The sequence below is a fragment of the Vombatus ursinus genome, unplaced genomic scaffold (assembly GCF_900497805.2).
Source record: "Vombatus ursinus unplaced genomic scaffold, bare-nosed wombat genome assembly UNPS02014779.1, whole genome shotgun sequence".
Lineage (NCBI taxonomy): Eukaryota > Metazoa > Chordata > Mammalia > Diprotodontia > Vombatidae > Vombatus > Vombatus ursinus.
In genome coordinates, this window is record NW_020954557.1 from 22,410,121 (window position 1) to 22,436,291 (window position 26,171).

At 35.7% G+C, this 26,171-nt stretch overlaps 1 protein-coding gene across 1 annotated transcript in view; it reads left to right on the forward strand.

The window, feature by feature from the left end:
- The window catches only part of HIBCH (3-hydroxyisobutyryl-CoA hydrolase), a 100,800-nt gene that overhangs the window by 63,260 nt on the left and 11,369 nt on the right, over positions 1-26,171 (forward strand). The window contains exons 7-13 of the mRNA XM_027865677.1: positions 40-118; positions 2,771-2,916; positions 6,051-6,137; positions 7,477-7,535; positions 9,458-9,539; positions 22,001-22,120; positions 22,889-22,922. Of these exons, the coding sequence (XP_027721478.1) occupies positions 40-118; positions 2,771-2,916; positions 6,051-6,137; positions 7,477-7,535; positions 9,458-9,539; positions 22,001-22,120; positions 22,889-22,922 (607 nt within the window). The remainder of the gene's footprint in view (positions 1-39; positions 119-2,770; positions 2,917-6,050; positions 6,138-7,476; positions 7,536-9,457; positions 9,540-22,000; positions 22,121-22,888; positions 22,923-26,171) is intronic.

Genomic DNA, 26,171 nt, shown 5'->3' on the forward strand with positions numbered 1-26,171 from the left:
TTTTAAAGCATATTAATATTTTGTTCTTTTTTTTTTCAGGGTGTTGGTGTCTCAGTTCATGGACATTTCCGAGTGGCTACAGAGAAAACGGTTTTTGCTATGCCCGAAACAGCAATAGGTAAGAATTATTCTCAGTTTTGACTTCTGGTATTGTCTTCTCTTAATGTGTTTCAAATTACGTGAATGTAGTTGAAATAATTGGCAGTAATCTTGTGTGCGATAGAAGAAATGAAAGAAGAGTTGAAAATAAAACCAAATTGAAAATATTTAAATGATTTTCTGCTAGTTCAGTATGTAATTTGTGCAGACAATAAAGTAAATCTTAATGGTATTCAGGTACAAATGTACTGCTAAAGATCTAAGATAAAAGATTATTAGAAGTAAACATTGTTATGAATTAAAAGGAGGGCATCTTTTCATTGTCCAACACAGAATTCGGGAACAGGTAGATGAAGAGCTTGGTCCTTAAATTATTCAGGATATTTGAAGAACTTGGTCTTCTGGTTGTTCAAATGTGCTGGGTACTAAAGAGTTGCCACATAAACTGACATCAGTTGTCAGTATTCAAAGATTTAGAAAACAATACATTTAGCATAAAATTATGATGAAGTTAATTTGATTTTAGTATAGATCAAATTTACTCCCCAGTCTGTATAGGTTAGTAAAAATGGTGCTAGACTTGAAGTTAGGAGAATTGGGTTTGAATTGCATCTGATACTAACCTCAGTTTCCAAATCTGTAAAATGGGATACTAACACTTGTGCTACCTACCTCATGGTGTTGTTGTGAGGGAATCACCTTGTAAACATTAAGGTTATGTTAATCTGAGTCAGTATTATTTTAGGGCTTTGCAATGTCTGTGAGCCTTTATTATGAACATGTAATCAATTGTAGCTATCTGGAAGACCTAATTAAATAACTGGTTATTTAAATGTTACATACATATCCTAGACTTATTATAGTTGGATATATATTCAAGTATGATATGGATGTTAAAAGAATTATTTATCTAAGTTGACTAAAGTCTTATGGCTGTTGGTTCATATAATACTCATTCATTTTGGACAAGGTGTCTTCACAAGTTCTTTTCACCTTTCGAGATTCTCATATTTGATCTCTACTGTCTAACCAATGTAATAATTTCATTTGTGAATAAGTATTGTTTGATTTAAGATAAGAAAGCTTATTTTACCTTAGTTTGCTGTGTTAAAAAAATCAATATAAATATCAGATTTTGTTACTGTTTGGAGCAATCAATATCTGACAACCTGACAGAGTCAGAGATTTTTAAGTCAGTTCGTATTTATTTATCTACACTTAAAACTGTCATCCAGAGGTAGCCCAAAAATCATTTGAGAGCTTATAGATTAAGGGTTTTAAATTCTAAACAGGAGTTGGAGGTCTTTTTCTAGAGGCATGTGAGAGCCACTGCAGTTTCTTGAGCAGGAGAGTGACATGGTTAGTCAGATGCTTACCATGACTCCCCTGAAGGAGATCATGGTGATAGTTCTATAAAGCTAATGAGCCCTGATTTCATTCAGCATATAACTAAGCACCACAAAACAAGTGCTTACAATGATCACTAACATAATTGGCAAGTGGACTGTCTTCATTTATTACTGAGCAATGGCCAGGAGATTTTTTTTTAGGTTGTAATTGAGTTATGGAAAATGTGAAGTATAAATACTTGGTTAAATATAAATTAGAAGGCTACAATTAACCATTTTAACACCAATCTGTAAATAATATATAAAAATTAATGAGGAATTTCAGAATTTTTAAAACATTTATATAACACTTTTAAGGTTTAAAAAGTTCTACATACATTATCTCATTTGATCCTTATAATATCTCCAGGGGTAGATACTATTATAATGCCCATTTTACTGAGTCAGAGGTTAAATGACTTGCCTTGGATTTGAAATTAGGTCTTCTTTATTTCTGGTATTCTATCTACTGTTGATATACATACTTAATTTTTGAATTTTCATACTCATTCATCGAACATGTATTCAGTGGGCACCTATTGGCTGCCAAGCACTGTGCTAGATGCTGGGATACAGATACAAGAGGGGGAATCCTTGCCCTCAAGTAATTTACATTCTATTGGGAGTAAACAACCTGAACATTGGAAAGTCAATACAAAATAGGTACAAATACAGTATATACAAAGTATATGCAAAGTTATTTCAGTGGGAGGTTTTAAGAGGCAGAATTGAGAAAGGAGTGCTTAGTGAAGGACAGCTTGGGCAAAGGCACAGAGATAAGAAACTGAATGTCCTGTACAGGGAATAGCAAGTCAACTAGTTTGGTTAGATGGGAAAGGTGAGGGTGCCTCCAGATTAAGGACTTTAGATTCTAAACAGGAGTTGGAGGTCTTATTCTAGAGGCATGTGAGAGCCACCAGAGTTTCTTGAGCAGGAGAGTGACACGGTTAGTCAGATGGTTTGGGAATAGACCACAGCTAACAAATTTAGAATTTGGAATTTGTGTGCCTTCTTATTTATCTGATGAAAATCCTGTATATGTGTGTTTTCATGCATGAACTGGTAGTTAAATTTAATTTTGTATGTTGCATTTGTTCAATCTAATGGGATTTAATTCTGTAGCTATCATACACAGATATTTTAATAATTTCCAGTTTAACTCTACTGTGACTTGTAGTACTGATTAAGGTATAATATTTAATCATGTGGATGAGTGCTCCTCATCTGTTTCATTTGAACCAGTCCTACCACTTTTGATTTTTTTAAATTTTCTTAAATTGCAGGATTTTTCCCTGATGTGGGTGGAGGTTATTTTCTACCACGGCTTCCAGGAAAACTTGGTTACCTCCTTGCCCTCACAGGATTCAGATTGAAAGGTAGAGATGTACAAAAAGGAGGAATTGCTACGCACTTTGTAGACTCTGACAAGGTTAGGAATTTTGTATAATTCCTTTTTTCTTTATGAGATAACTTGAAATTAAGAGGTGTAGCTAACCTTAAAAAAGTTGAGTTTGTAAAACTCCAGTCATAGGAACTAAATAAAACAAAGAATAAATTATTTTGCTCTATGGAAAAATTCTACAGGGTTCTCTAAGTGGTGAGTTACCTCAATGATTTAAAACTACTTGGTAAACAAACATTTATTAAGCATCTACTATGTGCTAAGTCCTGGGTCCTCAAGGAGCTTAAAATCCAGTGGGGGAAAACAAAAGGGAGGGAAGGGGGAGGTACCCAGGCAGCACGCATGGCAGAGCCTACTCCAGGGGGTGCAGCTGGTAGGGAATGAAGAGATGTCTGGTGTGGGCACCCTATTTAAATGGAGGCTTTGTGCCACCCTTCAGCCCTAGAATCAGAGGGGCAGAGGTACTGAGGATTCTAACCAGGTGTGATTACCAAAGCTGGTGCAGTTTCACAGGGTGATGAGTTTCCTAGTGATCAGGTTTTCTAGAGCCATGATCATGACAGGTTCCAGTCCAAGGAGTGCAGCTAGTGGGGGGGGGAATAGTTTTGGGGTTTTTTTTTGTTTTTTTGTTTTTCTTTCTTGAAAAATTTGACTCCTGCATAATTTATTTGGCACATATCTTTTGCATAAAGCCTGGCCTACCTATAATACTCTCACTTTTCTTTAAGTAATTGGCATGTTTTCCTCAGACAGAAGACATTTTCTTGTGACCCTTGAGATTATTGCTTTTGATAGCAATGTATTTCCCATTTAAACTACCCTCACATATGCAAGATAGGACAGTCACTTATCCACATGTCCTCTTGACAGAACTAATACAGTTTCTGCTTTTAATGTTGGAGCCAGATGTTATAGTACTTACACAACAGTTAATTACAACCAATGACTTTCATTGATTCATCCCCCTACTCTCCCCATGTTGCTAGTGTTCTGTGTTTGTCGCTAAGCAGGAGAGGACACCACTGAAAGATTACTGATGGAACTTTCTCTGTATAACTTCTACAGGAATACAAATGTTAGCCCTTTGTAGGGTCCTGAAACAAATAAGATTGATTCCTCATTTCATACAGGTGCAATTTACAAGTTAAGTCCCATTATAAAGAGCTATGCAGGACCTTCAAATAGCATTGTTTAAAGGTAATTAATTATGTGATGATGCACTTGTGACAAGAAATACCATTCTCCATTTAAAGAATTTAGAAGTAAAACAGAACTGGTAGCCAGTCTTTCTGTAGCAAATTGGGAGAAAGTTGTCAGAGTAGAAGGAAAGAGGGAAATGTTTTTCTTTTCAGGTTTTGAATTGTTTGGTGTTTTGGGTTGAGATTTTTGGCTGTATTTACTTGGTAGCTTGATTGAAGTGTTTAAGATAAGGAAGAACGAGGGAAGTTGAAGGGTAATTGCTTTTTTTTTTCCCCAAAAACAAAAGAATTATGAAGAGCTTTTCCCTTGACTGAACTCTCAGCTACCCCAATACCCATTATGTATATATTGTACATTTCCACCACTGGATCAGGAGTTTCAAAAAACCATTTGTTGTCCTGGGTTATGCCTTTTTAAACAAGATACTTACCATTCAGAGCTATTTTTGTTACTTATCACTTCTCTTTGGAATAGGTTTTGTTTTTGCAAGTTTTTACCCGTAGTTTTTTAATGCTTTTCAAGAATTTAAGAATTTTCACTGGTTTTTCCTTTGTTGGTAATTGCATTGATAATTTTTCTCTCTTAGTAATTGGTAAGTTCCTTCACATTAGAGTATTAAGTGGATTCATATCTCATTTTAAAACTGTTTAGATTTCTCTAGTGAGGTATTTTTGTTTTGTTCTCTTATTTTAAAAAAAATCATGTTTGTTGAATTGAATATATATTTTAAAGACCACTTATTGAAGCTTGGAGAACGCCTGAGCTATAGAGACAATTTTGTTTGGGATAGAGTAGTTTGGGGATGTCTATAGTGACTGCTTTTCAAGAAAATTTCCTTCAGATAACTATAGGTATTAAATTGTTTCCTCACAGCTGATAATTGATTTGGTTTAAATCAGTTGGCAGCTGTGTTATACTCAATGACTATGAAAGGTAACCTATTTAGGATTCCTGAGTCTGGCCTGTCAGATTTAGAAAGCCATACCTATAGAATCATAGAATGTTGGGGTAGAAGGGATTTTATTGGTCAATCAGAGCAGTCCTCTCCTACACTTGAGTAGAATGAGGTCTTCAGTAGTAAAGTGACTTATTCAAGGTCACACCATTACAGCTGATATTATAAAAGTTCTATTTAGGAAAAGAAAAAGTTAAGGGTAATTTTGGTATATTCTATAAAAGCCCTGACCTTTCCTCTTACTTTATTACAAATTTTGATAGCCAATTAAAAGAATTTTCAAGTCTCAACCAAGGTTTTATAAAGAGCTTATTTCAAATATAAAACTATAAAGAGCCATTTCAAATGATTTTTCAAAATATTTATAGTATATCCATTTGCTATGTACACATATATATGCATATATATAGTATATACAATATGTTTCACTTTATACAATAAATATGTATGTAAAATTACATAAAACTACATTTTTTCATGAATTACATTTTATTCTTGATTTTTAAGTGACATTAACATTTCAGAGATAGTTAATCCTAATTTCTTATTTACCATTGTTTATTCATTATTTCTAATACTATTTCTAATGCTTCAGCTAGTAAAAACAAGACCTCTACAAAGTGCTTCTTAGGAATCTAGATATAATTCTTAACAATAGCTATAAAGGCTGATTGCTGCTATCTTTATCATGAGAAAGAGTAAAAAGAAATGACTTAATAAGATGGGACTGGCTGGGAGACTAGGGGGAGAAGACAAAGGTAGATGATGTAAATTCTCCTTGCTCAGTTTCTCTTTCCCCTTCTTAGCCTCCCCCCCAAGTAATATTTGTTGTACAGGAATGTGCCTTCCTATGTGGAGGAATAATTAAATCATGGATTCAATAAGAATAAGTAGCATCATGTCTAACTCAGATTATCTTGGTTTTTTTTTTTTTTACTTTAAAAGTCGTTTTAAATTTTACATCTTTTCTGTGAGATTTCAGTTTTTCTTTAATTTTACTCTTTAGTTGACTATGCTGGAGAAAGATTTGTTAGCCCTGAAATCTCCTTCAAAGGAAAATGTGGCAGAAGTCTTGGACACTTACCAGAAGAAGGTAATCTAATTGATAGTCTTAACTTCAGATTTTAATTAAAGGAATTCTACTAAAATATTACCATATATATGTAATAGTCATTCATATATTCGAATTTTAAGCTGAGACAGATACAGGGAGAGAGAGAACACACTGGAGGCTAGCTGTGAGTCTTTTCTTGAGGACTCAGAGTTCTAGATTGTCTAAGAACTGACATTCCTTCCAGTTTCCTCTTAGAGAAGACATGCCTACTGACAGGCCCCAGGAACATGACAGAATAATATGAAAGAAAGGTTGAATTTGTTCTGCTTAGGTCTCGAGGGTAAAATTGGGAACCATGGATGGAATCTGCAAGGAGGCAGATTTGAGTTTGGGTTCAGTGTAAAGAAGGGCTTAATAAAAGTACTGTCCAAAAAAAGTGTATGTATTGCTTTTAGAAGTAGTGAGTTTCTCATCGTGGAAGGCTTCACAAGGAGACTGGGTTGTCATTTGTTATTGATGTTACATAAAGAATTCATACTTAGAGGTGTGGATTGGATTAGATGTCCTTGAAGGGCCTTTCTACCTTTGATAGCTTATAGAATGTTCATATTATTCTAACAAGGTTTGCCACAACTTTGCTTCTTCAGGCCCTCTTCTACAAGTGAATGGTTTGTCATGTAAAACCTATGTTGTGGGTTGAAATGTGTAGCATGGTGTTTTAGAGGTTCCACTCCAGAAACTTGAATCTTATTTGTTTACATTTTAGTGAGCAGGATGATGTTGTCCAAAAAAACAAAAACAAAAAACAAAAGCAAAAACCGCAAAAACCATAGAGAGAGCCATATGAGGTTTTACTCCAGTAGTGTGTATTAGCCTCTAGTGAATATCCATCTTATAATAAAGTATATTATTATATTCCAGTGCTTTCCTCAGAGATCGTCTGAATCTACATTCTCTCACATAAGCCAGAAGGTTGTAGATTTAACATCAAGCATGATACATGAGTAGACTTGTTAATCTTTTGTGAATACTGACAAAAAGCCTGAAAATATCTAAAATAATTCTGAGTCCATAACAAAGCATATTTAATACTCTGAAATAAGACAATCTATGTAAAGGGCTTTGTAAACCTTAAAGTGCTATATAAATTATCCTTATAATCCTAACTGGATTTTGAACATGATAGTAAATTGTGTATATTTATCTGCCATTGTAGATGTAATTTGACTAAATATGATGATTTATTATTATCTATTAATATTTATAATCTATTAGTTATTATTAAACTCATCATTGTCATAGCAAGTTTAAAATTTCCACATTATTTTAATTCCTTCAATTAACCAAGACAAAATTTTTGTCATCTCTTTTTATGCAGTCTAAAATTGATCAAGATAAACCTTTCATACTTGAGGAACATATGGACAGTATTAATAGGTATTTTTTTCTTCAGATTTTCAGTGCTTTTATTTTCCATTTAGTCATTTATCTATTTATTGTCTTATTTATTTGTAGCCTCTTCATTTGTTTGTTTGTTTAGAACATAAAGATTTTTTTATTAATTTTCTTTTCAGTTCCAAATTCCTCTTCCCCTACCCATTGAGAAGGCAAGAAAAACAAGACTTATTACAAATATATATATAATCATGCAAAACAAATTTCTATACTAGCTCTGTCTCTTGCCCTACCCCAAAAAAAAGCAAGTAAAAGGAAGAAAAACAATTATGCTTCAGTATGTATATTGAGTCAGTTCTCTTTCTAAAGATAGCACATTTACAAGTCATTTGGAATTGTAGTAGATCATTGTTTTGATCAGGGTACTAAGTCTTTCATAGTTGATTATCTTTACAATGTATTTGTTACATTGTAGATTGTTTTTCTTCAGTGAATTTGAATTTGGAACTGGGGAATGCAGGATTACTTTCCCCCTCTGTACAGTATATAGCAAGAAATAGACTAGATCCTCTGGGAAACTATTTGTGATCAATTTTCACTAATTGGAAAGTAAATCTAAATATTCCTTTGCTGTACTATATTCCTTCATTCTATTTACTATGATTATTTCTGAGTTGTCTTGTTGCTTGCGGGGGGGAGGGGGAAATAGACTTCTGATTTCACTAATAAAGGTGCTTCACTTTGTATCAGTTCGTACAGGTCTTCCCAGGTTTTTCTGAAACCCTCCTCTTTATCAGTATTAACGGTTATTTAGCAGCAATCCCAGTGTCTGTTCCTACCAAAAGAATATTTTAATTTTAATTTGCTAACAGTGCAATAATAGGAAGTTTAAAAGCTGCATAGTAACTATATAATGCATATAATTCTAATTTAGATAACACTTTGCTTTTATTTTCACTCATCTTTGAACATTGTTACTCTGTGTCTCCAGGGCAGTGACTGTGATTGGAATGGAGAAGCAGGAATACTAGTCATTATATTTTAGGACAAGGTCCCTTGACAGGGCAGAAGGGGTAAAAGACTGACCAAGAGGAAAACCTCTGTGAACTAATAAATTCTTTTTTTTCTTTTGGGTGAGGTAATTGGGGTTAAGTGACTTGCCCAGGATCACACAGCTAGTAAGTGTCAAGTGTCTGAAGTCACATTTGAACTCAGGTCCTCCTGACTTCAAGGCAAGAGCTCTATACACTGTGCCACCTAGCTGCCCCAAATAAATTCTTTAAAGTCATTTGTTCGAGGTACTAAGTAAAATATTTTATATAGTTAAATCATGAAAAAAACAAATAGGGCAGAGAAAAAACTAAATAATAGCAGAGTAGGTTAAGCATCTACAGACTTTTCAAAAGTGTTTATTTTTATATCTGAGAATACTGGCACATCTATTAATTTTGACCAATGCGGTAAGAGATAGACAGCATGGTAGACTGAATATAGACCTGGCTTTGGAGCCTGAAAGATTGAGTGAGGTTCATGCCCTGCCTCTGGCACAGACTGGCTTTGTAATTCTGAGCAAGTTATTTAATTTCCATGTGCCCCAGGCTTCCCTCTAAGGCTATTGATCTACTTTGGTAGAGGGAGTTTCCTGGAAGGAGGAGAGCACCTTTATTAGTGAAATCAGAAGTCTATCCCCTCCCCCCCACAAGCAACAACAAGACAACTCAGAAATAATCATAGTAAATAGAATGAAGGAACATAGTACAGCAAAGGAATATTTAGACTTAATTTCCAATTAGTGAAAATTGATCGCAAATAGTTCCCAGAGGATCTAGTCTATTTCTTGCTATATACTGTAGAGAGGGGGAAAGTAATCCTGCATTCCCCAGTTCCAAATTCAAATTCACTGGTAGTTCAGAAATGGAAAATAGGTCACCAGTTGACGATACAATAAATTTTCCTTTCTGTAGCTGTTTTTCAGCAAGCACTGTGGAACAGATTATTCAGAATTTACAAGAAGATGGTTCACCTTTTGCACTAGAGCAATTGAAGGTAATGTATGTGTATCACCGATATAATATTATTGTGGTAAAACCTATAATTATGACATTGAAAGCATGTACTCTGTTATCATCATTTTGCTTTCCTTTGTGGATCCTGGGTGAGCAAGCCTCTGACATCATCTCTGCAAAACTTGGGAACCCAGATTCCTTACTTAATTGCTTGATAATGAGGACAAATTCAAGTAGATAGGAGACCTAGAAGAGGAGGACTCACCTTTTCTATTTTCCATGTCTTGTAGGGAGAGATATGAACTAGGAAAGGAATTATTAAGGAGAAAATGGATAACATGTGGCAATTGTAGCATTTAGCTGTAGAGTCTATTGCCATGGAACAGACTAATAGAAAGGATAAAAGTAGGTTTGATAGAGAAGTTTAACCAGTAAAAATAAGCAAAACAGACCAGACTTAAGCAAATTTCAGTATAGAAATTGTCATCAACGATTTTGCAAAAATTTGTTATGTGGTAAATGATTACAGTCCTTGCTTTTAATGACAGTGATGGACTTTGGATATAATAACTTTTTGTAAAGAATAATGACCTTAAATGTAAAGAATAATGACCTTGAGATATGCTTGTGCTAGAGTGAGCTCTGAGCACATTCATTTTTAAAGTATATTTTAGTCTCATACTTTGAATTGTGATGATAAATTATTGATATTGATTTATTTTGTGGCTAATTACTTGGTAGGTCCAATTTGTACTTCACTTTTCTCTGACTGATTTTAGCATTTGATCTGAGTAGCAAGAGATTCCATCTGTAGCCTAGCTATCTTGGACAAATACTTGTACGTGTGTTAATGTTAGTACACTCTGATCCTTCCTTTTAGTATAATCCTCAATTAATGATGGCTTTACAACCTATTTAAGTGAAAGAAAAACCACTTTTATATAATTGACCACATAATTGTACTTATCCTACTCAAACCTTCCCAAAGTATGATGGAATGTCAGAGTATTTGTGGCATTTCAACAGTAGAGAGTGGGAATATCCTTCCCTGTACTATAGAAAAAATACTTGAATTTGTGTTTATTTTTTTTCATTTTTGTAGCCATAATATATAGCAATATTTTAGCTGCCCAGAATTTTTGTATACAAGTACAAAAAACACCTGTGAAAATGCAAAAAAAATCATTGTTCCTTCTACATTTTTGAGAGTGAAGCCTCAAGTTAAAACTATTGCTCTAAATGAGGATGATTATTTTTAGTTAAGTCTTGCCTTTTAGTCATTCTGTAAGACTAAGATTTATTAAGTGCCTCCTCTCTTTCCAGAGTACTGTACTCACTAATGTAATTATTGCTTATCCAGAAACAGTGAAAATGTAAGCAATACAACTAGCAATTTCATTTAAAAGCAATTAAGCCTGATAGAATACATGAAATCACTTAAAAATGGAACAGATAATAATGTTTTTAATCAGGCTTTAAGCTTTACAAAGTGCTTTCCTCAAAATAACCACTTCAGAAAGATGGCATAGATTTTGTTATCCCCATTTTGCAAATGAAGAAACTAAGGTTTAGAGAAGTTAAATAGCTTATCAAAATTCATTCAGGCCTGCAGTAAATGGCAGGCCCAAGATTTGAACCCAAGTAATCTGTCTCTCATCTTTAAACCTCACTACATTTGATTAAACAGAGCTGGTTAACCTTAAAGTGTGGAGAATGAATTGGACAGCCTTTTTAGTGCTTTGATATCCTTCGTTAAGAGAAACAAAGTCCCTAGAAAGCTAGCAGACATTCACAACAGGGAAGCAGCATGGTGCAGTTGGAAAGAGTGTTGGATTTGGAATCAGATGATTTTGGTTCATATCCCAATTCTGCCACCGATGTGTTCTTGGCCAAATCACATAACCTCTCCAGGCCTCGTTTTCTTCATTTGTAAAATAAGGGAGCTGGACTAGATGAGCTGTAAAACGCCTTCCTGATCTGAATCTATGAACCCATTCCTGATGGGCTTTTATTCACCTGCTCTCAAAATACAATGAGTAAAAGCTAGCCCCTGATACAAGAAAGGCATGAGGTATATCATCTGCTGCTCTTAAATAATGGTAGGAACTGCCTAGTGCAGAGGTGAAATAAATTCCTAGTAAGTCCTGCTGACTTGTGCTGATCCTAGCCTTTAGAGTCAGAGTTCCCTCCTTCAGGCATGCTAAACAGAGGCACAGAAAAAGCTCTTTAGACAAAAAATAGTTCCTTGAGTAAAAGACAATCAATACACGTCTCTGAACAGGTATTATACAAGGGTCCAGGTGATATAATACTTTTCCTTGCCAGTGTAAGATTTAGGGATTTAGTTCATCTTAAAAGTCTCTCTTTTTTTGGAGGGGGGTCTGAGCAATCAAAGAATTTCATATATCAAATAGAATAGTAGCTGAGCTCCTTGAGGTTAGAGACCATTTTATTTTTGTTTTTGTGTTCCTCATACCTAGTACAGTGCTTGGCACATCATAGATGCTCAATAAATCCTTGTGGAATGAATGAATGTAAATACCTAAAAAGAAATCTCATTGTATTTCCAGCTTTTGGTCATCCAGCTTCCACTTGAATATCTCTATTGAGGGGGATTTTAATTGTGTTTCTACATTGATTCAGTTGTTAAGAAGAATTTCCTTATCTTGAACTAAAATCTGCAACTTTGCAACTTCTACCCATTTCTCCTGGTTATATTCTTTTGGGCTAATCAAAATAAGTCTAATCCATCTTCCATATGGTAGTTCAGACATTCAGGGACTGGATTTACATCCCTATTCCAGGTTAAACATTCCCAGTTCTGTCAACCAGTTCTTTTATGGTATGATCTTAAGCCTCCTCACCATACTGGCCATCCTCCTGGAGATGTTCTGTCATTTCCTTAATTATTGTTGTTGTTCAGGTGTGTCTAGCTCTTCATGACCATATGGACAATAGCATGCCAGGCCCTTCTATCCTCCACTATTTCCCAGATTTTGTCCAAGCTCATATTCATTGTTTCCATGGCACTATCTATCCATCTCATCCTCTGCTGTCCCCTTCTCCTTTTGCCTTCAATCTTTCTCAGTTATCAGGGTCTTTTCCAATGAGTCCTGTCTTCTCATTATGTGGCCAAAGTAATTAAGCTTCAGCTTTAGTATTTGACCTTCCAGTGAGTAGCCTGAATGAATTTCTTTAAGTATTGACTGATTTAATCTCCTTGATGTCCAAAGGATTCTCAAAAGTCTTTTCCAGCACTACAATTCAAAAGCATCGCTTCTGTGGTGCTCAGCTTTCATTATAGTGCAACTCTCACAGCCATACGTTATTATTGGAAAAACCATAGCTTTGACTATATGGATCTTTGTCAGTAAAGTGATGTTTCTGTTTTTTAGTATGCTGTTCAGATTTGCCATAGCTTTTCCAAGAAGCATGGGTTGTTTTTTTTATTTTTATTTTTTTAAATTTTATCACTTAATAGTATTTTATTTTTTCCAATTACATGTAAAGATAGTTTTCAATATTAACTTTTATAAGATTTTGAGTTCCAAATTTTTTTCTCCCTCCCTCTCCCCGCCAAGACACATGTACACTCATATTATAAATATATTTCCACATTACTGATGTTGTGAAAGAAGATTCAGAACAAGAGAGAAAAACCACAAGAAAAAAAAGGAAGAAACAGTATGCTTTAATCTGCATTCAGAATCCATAATTATTTCTCTGGACGTGGATAGCATTTTCCATCTTGAGTCCCTTGGAACTGTCTCTTAGATAACTGCATTGCTGAGAAGAGCTAAGTCTATCAAAGTTGGTCATTGCCCAATGTTGCTGTTACTGTGTACAATGTTCTCCCAGCTCTGCTCACCTCACTCGGCATCAGCTCATGTAAGTCTTTCCAGGTCCCTCTGAAATTGGCCTGCTCATCATTTCTTATAGAACAATAGTATCCCATAATTTGTTCAGCCATTCCCTAGCCAATGGGCATCCCCTCAGTTTCCAACTCTGCCACCACAAAAAGAGCCACCATAAATACCCTTGTATCTGTGAGTCCTTTTCCATTTTTTATGATCTCTGGTATACAGATGCAGTAGTGGTACTTCTGGATCAAAGGGCATGCACAGTTCTACAGCCCCTTGGGCATAGTTCCAAATGAAGCAAGTGTCTTTTAATTTCATGGCTGCAGCTGCCATCTGCAGTGATCTTTGAGCCCAAGAATATAAAATCTGACACTGCTTCCATTTCTTCTCTCTCTCTTTGCCAGGAAGTAATAGGACCAATTGCCAAGTTCTTTTTGGTGTCTGGTTCTTCCACCTCTTCGAAAACCAACCTGCTTTTCTGGTAATTCTCAGTTCACATATTGCTGAAGCCTAGCTTGCAGAATCTTAAGCATAATCTTGCTGGTGTGTGAAATAAGTGCAATTGTTCAGTAATTTGAACATTCTTTGCCAGTGCCCTTTTTTAGGATTGGGACATAAACTGATCTTTTCTAATCTAGTGGCCACTGTTGAGTTTTCCAAATTTGCTGGCATACTGAGTACAGTACTTTAACAGCATCACTTTTAGGATTTTAAATAGCTCATTTGGAATTCTGTCACCTCCTCCAGCTTTGTTGTTAGCAGTACTTCTAAGGCCCACTTAATTTCATTCTCCAAGAGTTCTGGCTCTAGATTGTGACCACACCATCATGGCTATCAGTGATATTAAGATCTTTCTTGTGTAGTTCTTCTTTGTATTCTTGCCATCTCTTCTTAATCTCTTCTATTTCTGTTAAGTCCCTACCATTTTTGTCTTTTATCATGCCTATTTTGCATGAAATGTTTCCTTGATATCTCTAATTTTCTTGAAGAGATCTCTTGTCTTTTCCATTCTGTTCTTTTCTTCTATTTCTTTGCATTGCTCATTTAAGAAGACTTTCTTTTCTCTCCTTGCTATTCTCTAGAATTCTTCATTCAGTTGGGTATATTTTTCCCTTTCTCCTTTCCCTTTTGCTTTCCTTCTTTCCTAAGCTATTTGGAAAGCCTCATCAGACAGCCATTTTGCTTTCTTGCTCTTTTTCTTTGGGTTTTTTTTTTTTTTAGTTGCTGCCTCCTGCTCAATATTGCGAACCTTACAGTTTTACAGGCACTCTATCTACCTGATCTAATAACTTAAGTCTATTCATCACTTCCACTTCATACTCATAAGGGATGCTATTTAGGTCATACCAAATGGTCTGATGGCTTTCCCTCCTTTGTTTGATTTAAGTCTGAATTTTGCAATAAGAAGAAGTTCTTGATCTGAGTCATAACTGACTGTGTAGAGCTTCTCCATCTTTGGCTGCAAAGCATATAATAAATCTGATTTCAGTATTGACCATCTGGTGATGTCCATGTGTAGAGTCACCTTTTGGATTGGTGGAAATGCACAATTGTTGAAAAAGAGTGTTTGCTATGACTAGCAGGTTATCTTGACAAAGTGCTATTAGCCCCTGCCCTGCTTCATTTTATACTCTAGGCCAAACTTGCCTGTTATTACAATTTTCTTTTGATTTCCTTACCTTCCTTCTAAAATGTGGCATCCAGTAATGCAGAGTATAGCCACATTGTTAGAACTGAGTACTATGTCTCTCCATGCAATTTAGGATAACATTATTGGGGTGTTCTTTGACACTGCTGTCTTTTGAGTTGACTGCAATAACACCCCTAGATGTTTTTTGTATAATCTGTTGTCTAGCCAGGCCTCCTCTATCTTGCACTTGTTAAATTTATTTTTCTAACTCCAGTGTAAAACTTTGTGTTTGTTCCTATTGGGTTTTATCTTATATAGATTTTAGCCATTGTTTTACCCTATTTCCTATCTTTTTTTGGATCCTGATCCATTGTTAGCTATTGCTCCCGACATTATGTCATCAGCAAATTTGGTGAGCATGCCATTTATGCCTTCACCCAAGTCATCAATAAAAAGGGGTAAGGACAGGTTGTTGGGGTACTTTAGGAAGATTGCTAGGCCTTTCTACATCCTACACCACTCTTTGGCGCTCAGATTCAACCAGTTCTGAATCTTTCTACTTACACTATCATCTAGTCTACATTCTCCGTCTTGTCCACAAGGACAGCGCAAGAGAATGTGTTAAATGCTTTGATGAATTCTAGGTTTACCATGTCTATAGAATTCTTCTGATCTTGATGCTCTGTCTAGAAAGGAAATGAGGTTAGTTTGGCATGACTCATACTTGATGAACCAATTCTGGCCCTTAGTTATCATTGTTTCCCTTCCTAATGTCTATGAATGACCTCTTTAATAACACAATCCAGAATCTTCCCAGGAATGAAAGTCAAACTCGTCGGTCTGTAGTCTAAAGGTTCACTCTTCCGTGTATGGAAAATGAAGCCATTTGCTTTTCTAACACGTTTCCTCTTCTCCACAGACTTAGAGACTACTAAAGGTGTTTCACCATTCACATTTGACTGTTCTTTTAGTACCTTAGGTTATAGCTCATCTGTGCCTACTTATTTGAACTCATTGAAGGCAGCTAAGTGCAGAGCTGTAGCCAGGGCCTGCTAGGAATGTGCATCAGAGTGCTAACTTCCATGGGGTATGCTGACTCCTCAGGGGCATTTGCATCCTCACTGTTGCAGTCCAGAGATCACTCTCCCTGTACTGCACAGTGTGAGACTATTCCCTTGTTTAGCCTCTCCCTTATGGTCCCATCACTGTGATACTCCCCTTTCATTTAATCTGCTTCCCCCATCTCCCCCCCCCAAAAAAAGAAAGAAAAGAAAACACTTGAGGAGGTGCAAGTAGGTCTCTCTGAGGGAAACAAAGTACTTATTCTTCCAGAGCAAGGGCACCTCTGGTTGGACAGTCCTCTGTGCCATTATAATGCATCTGCCCCTTCATGGGACTGTGTCCTCTTCCTGCCATAGTTCTTTGTGTTGCTATTGTGCCCTCCAACTGTCCTCTGTATCACTTTTGGCCCTGCCCCAGGTGAAATAATTTCAGTTATACAAGAGGTCTTTACTAATGCCTTGTCTTAGATTTTAATTCCTTATTCACTCTTTATGTCCTATCTTAGTCCAAAGTTCATTATCCTTGGGAGAGAAAGTAGAAACAAAATGATAACTGAGTAGCCCTGCCTTTTTTCTGTTGACTATCATTAGTGTTCCATCCATAGCATGTAGTGATCCTATTCTTTCATTGAGTTTTCTCTTGCCTCCAAAATAGCTAAAAGATTAATTCTGTTGTCCATAGTACTTATTGCTACAACCTCAGTTCTTCCTTAGCTTTGGGGCTCCTGACACTCCTACAAGACTGTTACTCTGTATTCCTCTTCTGTTAGCTGTCACTGCTCCTATCTTCTAAGTGTGCCTTCTAAAAATCTGAGTTCATTTTATATCTACCTTGATCCTCTTAGACATCTTACCATTTTTATTTTGTCAGAAGTTATTTATGTGTGTATGTATGTATATATGTATGTTGTATGTATGTATGTATGTATGTATTTATTAAAGAATTTCAGTCCTGATTCCCATTCTTCATGATTTTACTTCCCCCTTTGGCTCCTACCTTTCCTTTCTCTGAAGTTTCAAAATCTGTTCTCTCAAAATACAGGTTGTCAGATTATGTTTTGCTCTCCTCTGCTTCTGTTATGAATTCTAAAATGGAGTGGCCACTTGTCCTCAGTGTTCCTGTCATTTCAGCTTCAGCAGTCAGTTCCTTCTTGTTGGTAAGGTTCATGTCCAGAATAGTAATTGCCTTCTTTGCTTCATTTACCTCTTTGAAGGACAAATTGTGATCAGTACAATTCAAAGATAGATCTGCTTATTCTGCTTTTGGCAGAAAGGGAGTTCCAGCAAGATGTCTGTGTGGTCAAAATCACTCCAATATCAATTTTATTTTGTCATCTGTCAGTGCAAGGTGATCCATTTCCCAAATCTCTTAGCTATTTCCTCCTGTCCAGTTGCCCTATAATATATTCCCCCCCCCATTTTACTGGTTTTTTTTCACCCTCAATTTATCTTCACTTAAATGGTTTCTACTATGCTTCTCCCTGAAGGGGCTCTAGCTTTCTTCTTTTTCTTAAAAAAAAATTATTGATATCTTTTGTCTTTATGTCATCTACTTTTCCTTTAAAAAAACAGTTCAACAAAACTAACCAACCTATTGAAAAAGTCTGACATCTTTATGTTCCATGACCGTATTCCTTCCTTCTGCAAAGAATCTGACTTTTTAAAATATTTAATACCATACTATAGCCACCTTTAGCCCTTCTTTTCCTTTTGAATAAAGCATACTTTTTCATAGCCTTATTCTAGTCAAGCATCCCATCCTACCAAGTCTCACCAAGTCTTAGAACTATGAGATCGATTTTCTGCCTTGATAGGAGTGGGAACCCTACAATAAAAACCTAGGTGGATTCTGCAGAGGGTTGAAATACACAAAGATGGGAGAAATTAGAGAGCTGAGTGCAAGATCATGATGCATGTCTGTCAGAGAGAAAAATGTAACAAGAAATGGAAAGAGATCTTAGACTGCATTGATGGAGGCCTAATGTCATTACAGAATGAGAATTGTAATAGCTCTACTTTTCCTCTTAACTGGTCAGGCTATATCTGGAGTACTGGTTTGGTTATGGGTGGCACATTTTAGGAAGGCCATTATTTATATGTTAAGTTATAGGAGAAGAAGAAGGCCACTGATATAGCTAGAAAGACTAGAAACTTCGATCTAGAAGCATCAGACACATGAGATTCAGTTAAAAGAAAGGACTAGGGATGTTTAGTTTGGGGAAGAGATGTGATAGTTGTTTCCAAAACTTTGAAGGACTTTCATACAGAATAGGGATTTGTTCTGGTTGGCCCCTGGGTACAGATTAAGGATCAGTGGGTAGAAGTTGCAGAGAAGCTGATTTCATCTCAATATAATGAGACACATCATAACAATTAGTTGTCCCAAAGTATAATGGGCTGCTTTGGGAGATAATGGCTGGCACTCGAGGTTCCCAGGTACAGACTGGGTGACTCCTTGTCAGGGATGTTGTAGAGAGGATGCTTATGCTTGTGTGGGTTGGACTAGATGACCTTTGAAGTCTTAATACTTTGATTTTGTGGAATAAAACTTGTGAAGATTAGCTCGCCTTCCTCTAAGACAACTTCCATGTAATGTACTTTTTAAAGGGAAAGAGAAAGATATTCAAAGGGTTTTGCAAAAAAGAGAAATTTCGTATTCAGAAGTATGCTGTGATTTTGCTGGAGGTGCCCATTAGTCTTTGTTGATTATTGCTGTAAGAAGAATTTAGTTTAATAGCAATTCCAGAGGACATAATGTGTCTCTAGGAAAAGGGTGCTTATGATGCAAACCTAAGCTAAAATGCAGCAATTAAGGAGTCCAGCATAGAATGTGATTGCAGGCTGTTGATAATTACCTGAAATTTTGAAGAGAAAGAAGTAGAAATTTTTCCAGTTATCTGCTTTTAAAATTTTAAAGTGAATATATCACTTACTTAATTTTAAGTGAATATATCACTTACTTTTGGTTATACCTTATGGGACCTTCTGAATATCATTAAATAGCAGCCATTGCAGCCTTAGAATATACTCTTTGCATTTTGTTTAAATAATAATACTTTTTTATATCATTAGAAAAGCACATTTAACATGAGGTAGCAATCCAACAGAAATTTATTAAGTGCTTACTTTTTGTAAGGAACATCTTTGAGGGCAAGGACTGGGGTTTTTTTTGTTGTTTGTTTTGTTTTTTTCTCTCAATATTCCCAATGTCTGGCACATAGTAGGTACTTAATAAGTGCTTATTGAATTGAAGTGAGAGCTCTGTAGTGGATGTTGAACTATTATTACAAGTTAAATAATGACATGCCGTCTGTTCTGAAGTTCCTTGAATAAGGTGGGAGAAAGAATAGTATTTGCTTAAATTAAGACTATTTTTGTTATATCTAGTGAGAAAAATAGACTTTTTGTATAATCTCTGTACCCTCTCCCTGAAAGGCTAAAAGCAAAATTTTTTATTTCCATAAAGCAGTATTTTTCAATAGATGGGTTTTAGTTTTTTCCCTGTGAGTCTTTTACTTACACTAGTTATCAGTCTGAACATTTGTATTACAGAATTATGTGTTTATATGTGTGTATACATATATAATTGTTACAGATCTTTATGTAATTATAGGTATTCAAATACATGTGTATATATGTATGCAATGCGTAGGACTGATTATTTTTATTTAATACTTTGTGACTATCCTGAATTCATACAAAACCACACTTCTTAATTATAATTTGTTGAATCTGATGAAAAAAACTTTGTGAACTGACGGTCTGTTACTTATGATACCTCGGCTAAATTTAAGCCTGTGATTCTTTGTGGTAACAATTGGAATCCCAGCTTCACAATTTTTCCTGCAGGACCTTTCAGAATCCATCAAAAATTAAATTATCTGTATGTATGCATGCAAAAATGGAGGTATATTCTAAACAAAAAGAAAACAGGAAGAACATCATCATGGAGCAAGATAGGCAGATTATTACTTCATTAAACATTTATAAATTGGGTCAAGGTTCAAGCCATTACTAATTTTTAGGTTTTTTTTTTTTCAAATCAGTTTGTTAATTTAATCAAGATTTAATGGTTTTCAAAAGGTTTTCAAAAACTGACCAGATATGAAGTACTAATCCTGAGCAGTTCTAGTTTAAGTAATTTTAACAATTTTCTGAATAATTAATAAGATATTTTCGTAGGTTCCCCTAAAACAAGTATGGTGAGCCTCCAGCCTCCTGAATAGTTCTTTCTTTACTTTCACCTGACTCACAAGGATACAACATTGCTGTAAAAGGCTTTGGTAAAGATATTAGAATAGATCTGTAAGTCTTTGGTAAAGACTTATAGAGGGGCAGCTAGGTGGCACAATAGATAGAGCACTGGCCCTGAAGTCAGGAGGACCTGAGTTCAAATGTGGCCTCAGACCAAACATTTGACACTTACTAGCTGTGTGATCCTGGGCAAGTCACTTAACCCCAATTGCCAAAAAAAAAAAAAGAAAAAAAAACTTATAGAAAGATGGTGGGATGAGAGGTTAGGGAAGAACTCAGCTCCTCAGTTATGCCTCCTTCTTTGTGGATAGATTAAAATGACCTGAAATATAAAGAAAAAAAGTTTTTAAAAAGTTAAATAACCAAAGAGCCATAAAGTAATTAGTCAAGTACCATAATTTTTTTAGTAAAATTTTCTTCAAATAGTGAAAATCTACTTTTTTCTCTCCAACCGCCCTCCCTTCCCAAATTGAAAAATAAAGAAAAACAGTACCATTGTAACAAATATGTAATCAAGCAAAATAAATTCTCACTTTGGCATTGTCTAAAAAAAATGTCTCAGTATGTGCTCTGAGTTCATCACTTCTCTGTCTGTAGAGGAAATCATATTAGAAAATTCTACAGTAAGAATAATATATAGATAAAGAAAGGACAAAAAAACCCAAGCAAGCAAAGGGAAAATCACTCTAATATGATGAACAAATGTTATATTATTGTAAGATCACTAAGAGAATTTACCACCAGCATGGTAATTTTGATCAGCAACTAAAGTTTCACAAATGGACTTTGTACAATGGTTGAATGAAAAAAAAGTTCAGTGAATGTCATCGAGACTGTGTTAAAGAAAACTGGGACCTGAGCTCTCGTAGCTTGTAAGTAACATATTGTCCACTACCCATTTGGTCTTTTTATGGGTACAGTTATTCTTTATGTAGTTGAACTTGAGAATGCAACTGAGACCTGCAATCTCTAATTAGAATTTTCCATTTCTGGACTTAGTGGGAAGCTAAAAATCAGCTGCAAATCAAAGGTTAATCTTAACATATATTAAGTTTGTTAGAACTCTCAGCTAGTCTTTATATAATAACAATAGTAGTAATAGCAGACACTTACGTAGCACTTTAAATTTTACAAAGTTCTTTGTAAACATGTATTACCTCACTTGAGCCTCACTGGGCCACATGAAGTAGGAACAGTTATTATCTCCATTATCCAAATGAGAAAACTGAGGTTGTGAGGCCACACAGTTAGTCATGGCTACACACATGTAGTAACACCATCAACAGCCTGTCCTGCAAACATGAAAGGAAATGGAAGTATTACAATTCTGTCATCATGTCTGTAATTTTTATTATAGCTGGCACTTATACAGTACTTTAAGGTTTGTAAAATACTTTTCATGTGTTAATTTCATTTTATTTTCAAAGCAACTGTGTGAGGTAGTTGCTATTATTATTATCTCCATTGTACAGATAAGGAAACTGAGGTGGAGAGCAATTAAGTGACTTACCTAGGGTCATGCAACTAAAAAGTATCTTAAGTAGAATTCAAACTCTGGTCTTTCTAACTCCAAGTCTAGCACCATTCATTAAACCATCTTGCTGCAAATAAAGAATATGTGCAGATAAAGATTGTGTTGATTTAATAGAGGTGGTGAAGACACTATAAATATGTACTTAACCCTTTGTCTCAACAGATAATTAAAAAAATGTCTCCAACCTCCTTGAAGATCACATTAAGACAGATAATGGAGGGGTCTTCAAAGAGCTTACCAGAAGTGTTAATTATGGAATATAGGTTGAGTCAAGCATGCTTGGTAAGAATTTCTTAGTGCCTGGGAATTTGAAAGTACAACATGGTCAACAGTCAATAGATGTTTATTAAACACCTGCTATGTGCTCACTCATAAGAGTGGCTGGCTTTGATTATAGGGAGAGGCTGCTCATAGTGATACCATTCATGATTTTGTATCAAATATGTTCTCATGCAATAGTAAGCCTATGTTATCTGGTAACAAAGGATTAATAGCATTGTTTTTATTATTAAAAATACTATTCTGAGTATATTTTAAAAATAGACAGCTTAATCCTACATGCCATGTTCTTGTTGGCCTGTGTATTTTTTTTTTTAAAGAAGGCCCACATTTGCATATTTAAGTATCTCGTTGTCATATGCCTCCTGCCAGTCTAAGATCCTGATCAGCAGGATCTATCTCTGTTTCTGTGTTACACATAGTGCCTGTTGAATGAACATTTTGCTGTAAGAGGATTGAATCAGTCATTTTTGTAGATTTGTGATTATCATCAAAAGAAATATACTGTTTAATGTACAACCTCACCCCACCCCCCAAAACAAACAAACAAAATAACCCCTGGGGGGATTAAGAATTTAATTGACAATAAAAACTAACTAGTTTGTTTTCCTCTTCTCTTTCAACAATTTAGCTCAGTTCATGGCTAAAGGGGATACTGTTGTCTTTCATTTAATCAGAAACAAAATTATATTAATTGTGTCTTGAAAATTTTGTGTGTTTCAAAATGTCTGTGATATTACCTAAGTTCATCTCTGTTTCTTTAACTTTCAGAGAGGCTATGACTTTTATGAAGGCATTCGAGCAGGTAAGGAAACAAACAATTATTTTTCCTTCTTGATGGATATATGACTAAGATTAGGGTTAGGCTGGTAATGCATGCTTTGGTCAGAGATGCAATAGTTTGTCAGTGACAAATTTATCTTTTCTCAGGCTAGCAAAGTACTTTATCAGTACTACCCGTCAGATCACTTAAGAGAGGACTCATCTTCCAATATTGATAGTGTTTAAAAAATATAGCTCACCTAGTAACTACTGTGGTTGATGTTAAGAAAGCTCAACTGCTCGTAGGGCCCAGTGCCCTGCTCTCTGTTAGGTGCAGTATGAGCTCATTAGATTTAAACAGTTCACTGTTGTCCATCATCCTAGGAGCTATAGAAGGTGACTTATATAGGTGTGTGGGCACAGGCCTAAAGGTGGAATCCTTATTTTTTCTTTCATATACAGTCCAGAACAGAGCTATCAGCCAGTTGCTGATCACTCCTTTTATGTCCTCACTGTTCATGGACATTCCAATAGAGGATGTCACCAAAGGTCACCAACCTGCCTCAGTCCTGAAGCTTTGAGGCACAAACCCCCTACTCCATTGTTTCCTCCCCACCCCTATCCTTGACTATCCATGACTGTACTGTCTTCCTTCTTCCTACTGATTTCAAGGCTTTAAAGAAATAAAAAGTAATATTTTACTACAAAAGAAAGATTAGGGACGCTGGCCTAGGAAGTGGGGAAGAGTTAATTTACCAATCAATCCCCTGCTCAGAAAGTTTCAGTTCCTTCTTTCCTCTAGTCCTGGAGTTCTTAACATTTTTAGTGTCATGGACCACTTTGGCAGTCTGGCAAAGCTTATGGACCCCGTGTCAGAGTAATGTTTTTTTGAAAAATCAAAATGGAAGGAAATGCTAAATTTTAGTTAGAAGATAATGATAGCAGTGGGCAGCTAGGGGGCACAGTGGATAGAGTGCTAGGCCTGGAGTCAGGAAGATTCATCTTTCTGAGTTCACCTCTGTCTTCAGACACTTACTAGCAATAGGACCCTGGGTAAGTCACTTAACCCTATTTGCCTTAGTTCTTCACCTATAAAATGAGCTGGAGAAGGAAATGGCCAATCATTCTAGTATCTTTGCCAAGAAAACCCCAAGTAGGGCCGTGAAAAGTCAGACACGACTGATACGACTGAACAATAAACGACAACAATGAAAGCAAAAATCTAATTTTTTTTTTTTTTGCTTATCCAAGTTTTTGGGTCTCCAAGGACACCGGGTAAGAACACCTGCTCTAGGATAAAATACAGACTACTTTGTTTAGCCTTTAACAGCCTACACAATCTGACTATGGCCTGCTGTTTTAGTCTTATTTCATATACACTGTGTTCCAGCCAAACTGACTTACGTGTTGTTACTCAAACATGGCCTTATATTCTCATCTTTATGTGTTTGTATAAGGTGATTGCACTCCCTCCCCACCTTTACTTCTTAGAATCCTCTGCTTCCTTCAAAGCTCAGCTTAATTACCATCTCCCATAGGAAACATGTCTTGATGCCGCCAGGTTGCTACTGCTCTCTCCACTAGAAATTACATTATATATATTTTGTTTGATTTTCTGTATACATATTTGCCCCTGAGAGAAGATAAGCACCTTGAAGAAAGAAGTATTTCATTTTTGTCTTTATATCTCCAGGGCCTAGTACATAGTTGGTGGTTAATAAATGCTTACATGAACAGAATGAATAAAAGAGGAAAGAATCATAAAAACAGGAAAATTATTGTATTAAAAGTCAGAGGGGGCAGAACAGAGAAAATAGAAATGAAAAGAGGAAAAGGAATAGAAATAGAGAAAACATGGAATAGTGAAGGGATGAGTAGGAGGAAGAAAGCAGGAGCTAGAACATGAGCAGATGAAGGATGAAGGGGGAAGCAGGAAGGAAGAGAAGAGTACTATTCATTCTTTCCAGAAAAGGAAAGAGATGGGAGTGGGGAGTGGGGTCTGTGTGGTGAGATTGGATATATTTTGAGGCCACCTTTATAGACATTGACATTATGTTGAATCTGCCCTAGATTATTAAAATACATTATTGCATATTAAATAATACATATTAAAATACATTATTAAAGTGCAGGACAATACATGTACTCTATATTATTTTTATTTCTATCTTCCTTCCAAAAGAGGAAATTTAGATACTACAGAAACTTTAGATACCTTTTAAACCTGAATAAATGAAATAAATTGCTTTGATAGTGCCTTTACATATACTAACTCAGCCACCTTTATTTATCCTAACAAATTATGTCATTTGCCAATATTTTAGAAAATGATAACCATTTTAGAAAACAGGGACATGCAATAACTTATGTTTTAGAAGTCCAATTATTTCATAAACAAACTCATTAATCAATAACTTTGTAACTCCTTAGATTCCAGTCCAGGCCTGGAAATATTTGTGTTGACCTGAAAGGAATTTAAAGAATCTAAGTTCCTAGAACACCAGACTTTGGCACGTAAATGGTAAACAGTGATTCACTGCTGCTTCAGTGTTCTCTTAGATTTCTGGTGTAGAGCAGAAAAACAACAGCACTAAGTTAAATTGTAGGGCCAGATGAACAGATGTACTATAGCAGCTGCCCTTGTGAACCTCCGCCTCTCAAAAGTCTGGCTTCATTTATAATTCACTTCAGAACATAAGCAAAAAATGCTCATTTCTTTTAAAAGAAAAAGGGAGAAAATATATCTACTTATATAGCAAATTGGTTAAAACAGAAAAGTAGTCTTAAGCTTTTGAACATCTACTGCATATTTTGAAACCAAGTAAAACCATCTTTCTTTATTCCTCTACTTTGATACTTTGAAAGAGCCATGATTTTATTAGTGTGGGGTTGTCTCTTTTGACTCAACCCCAGCCTTTCCACATATTAGTAAAGGGTCCCTCATAAATTGTTCTGGCCAAAAATTCTGCTAAATGGAGACCACAAGCAGATTGCCTTCAGTGAGCTAGGACAGGCCTCAGATGACAAGCACACCTTTGTATTTGACCCACTGGCACTCATGCTTCCAGGGCATAATCTTTGAAAACCCAGGGCTACACCTCCAGGCCATGATTGGGTATTACAGTGAGACCTTTAAGGCAGAGCTAGGAGGAGTCCTGGGCTATTGGGGCTTTGTCCCAGGGTGGGAAATTTAGAGGGTACAAAAATTTAGCACATGTCCTTCTTCAGCAGAGTAGAATTGAATGTGTTGAGGCCTCAACCTCCAATGCTGGCTGAGCAGTGGTGAGTTTCA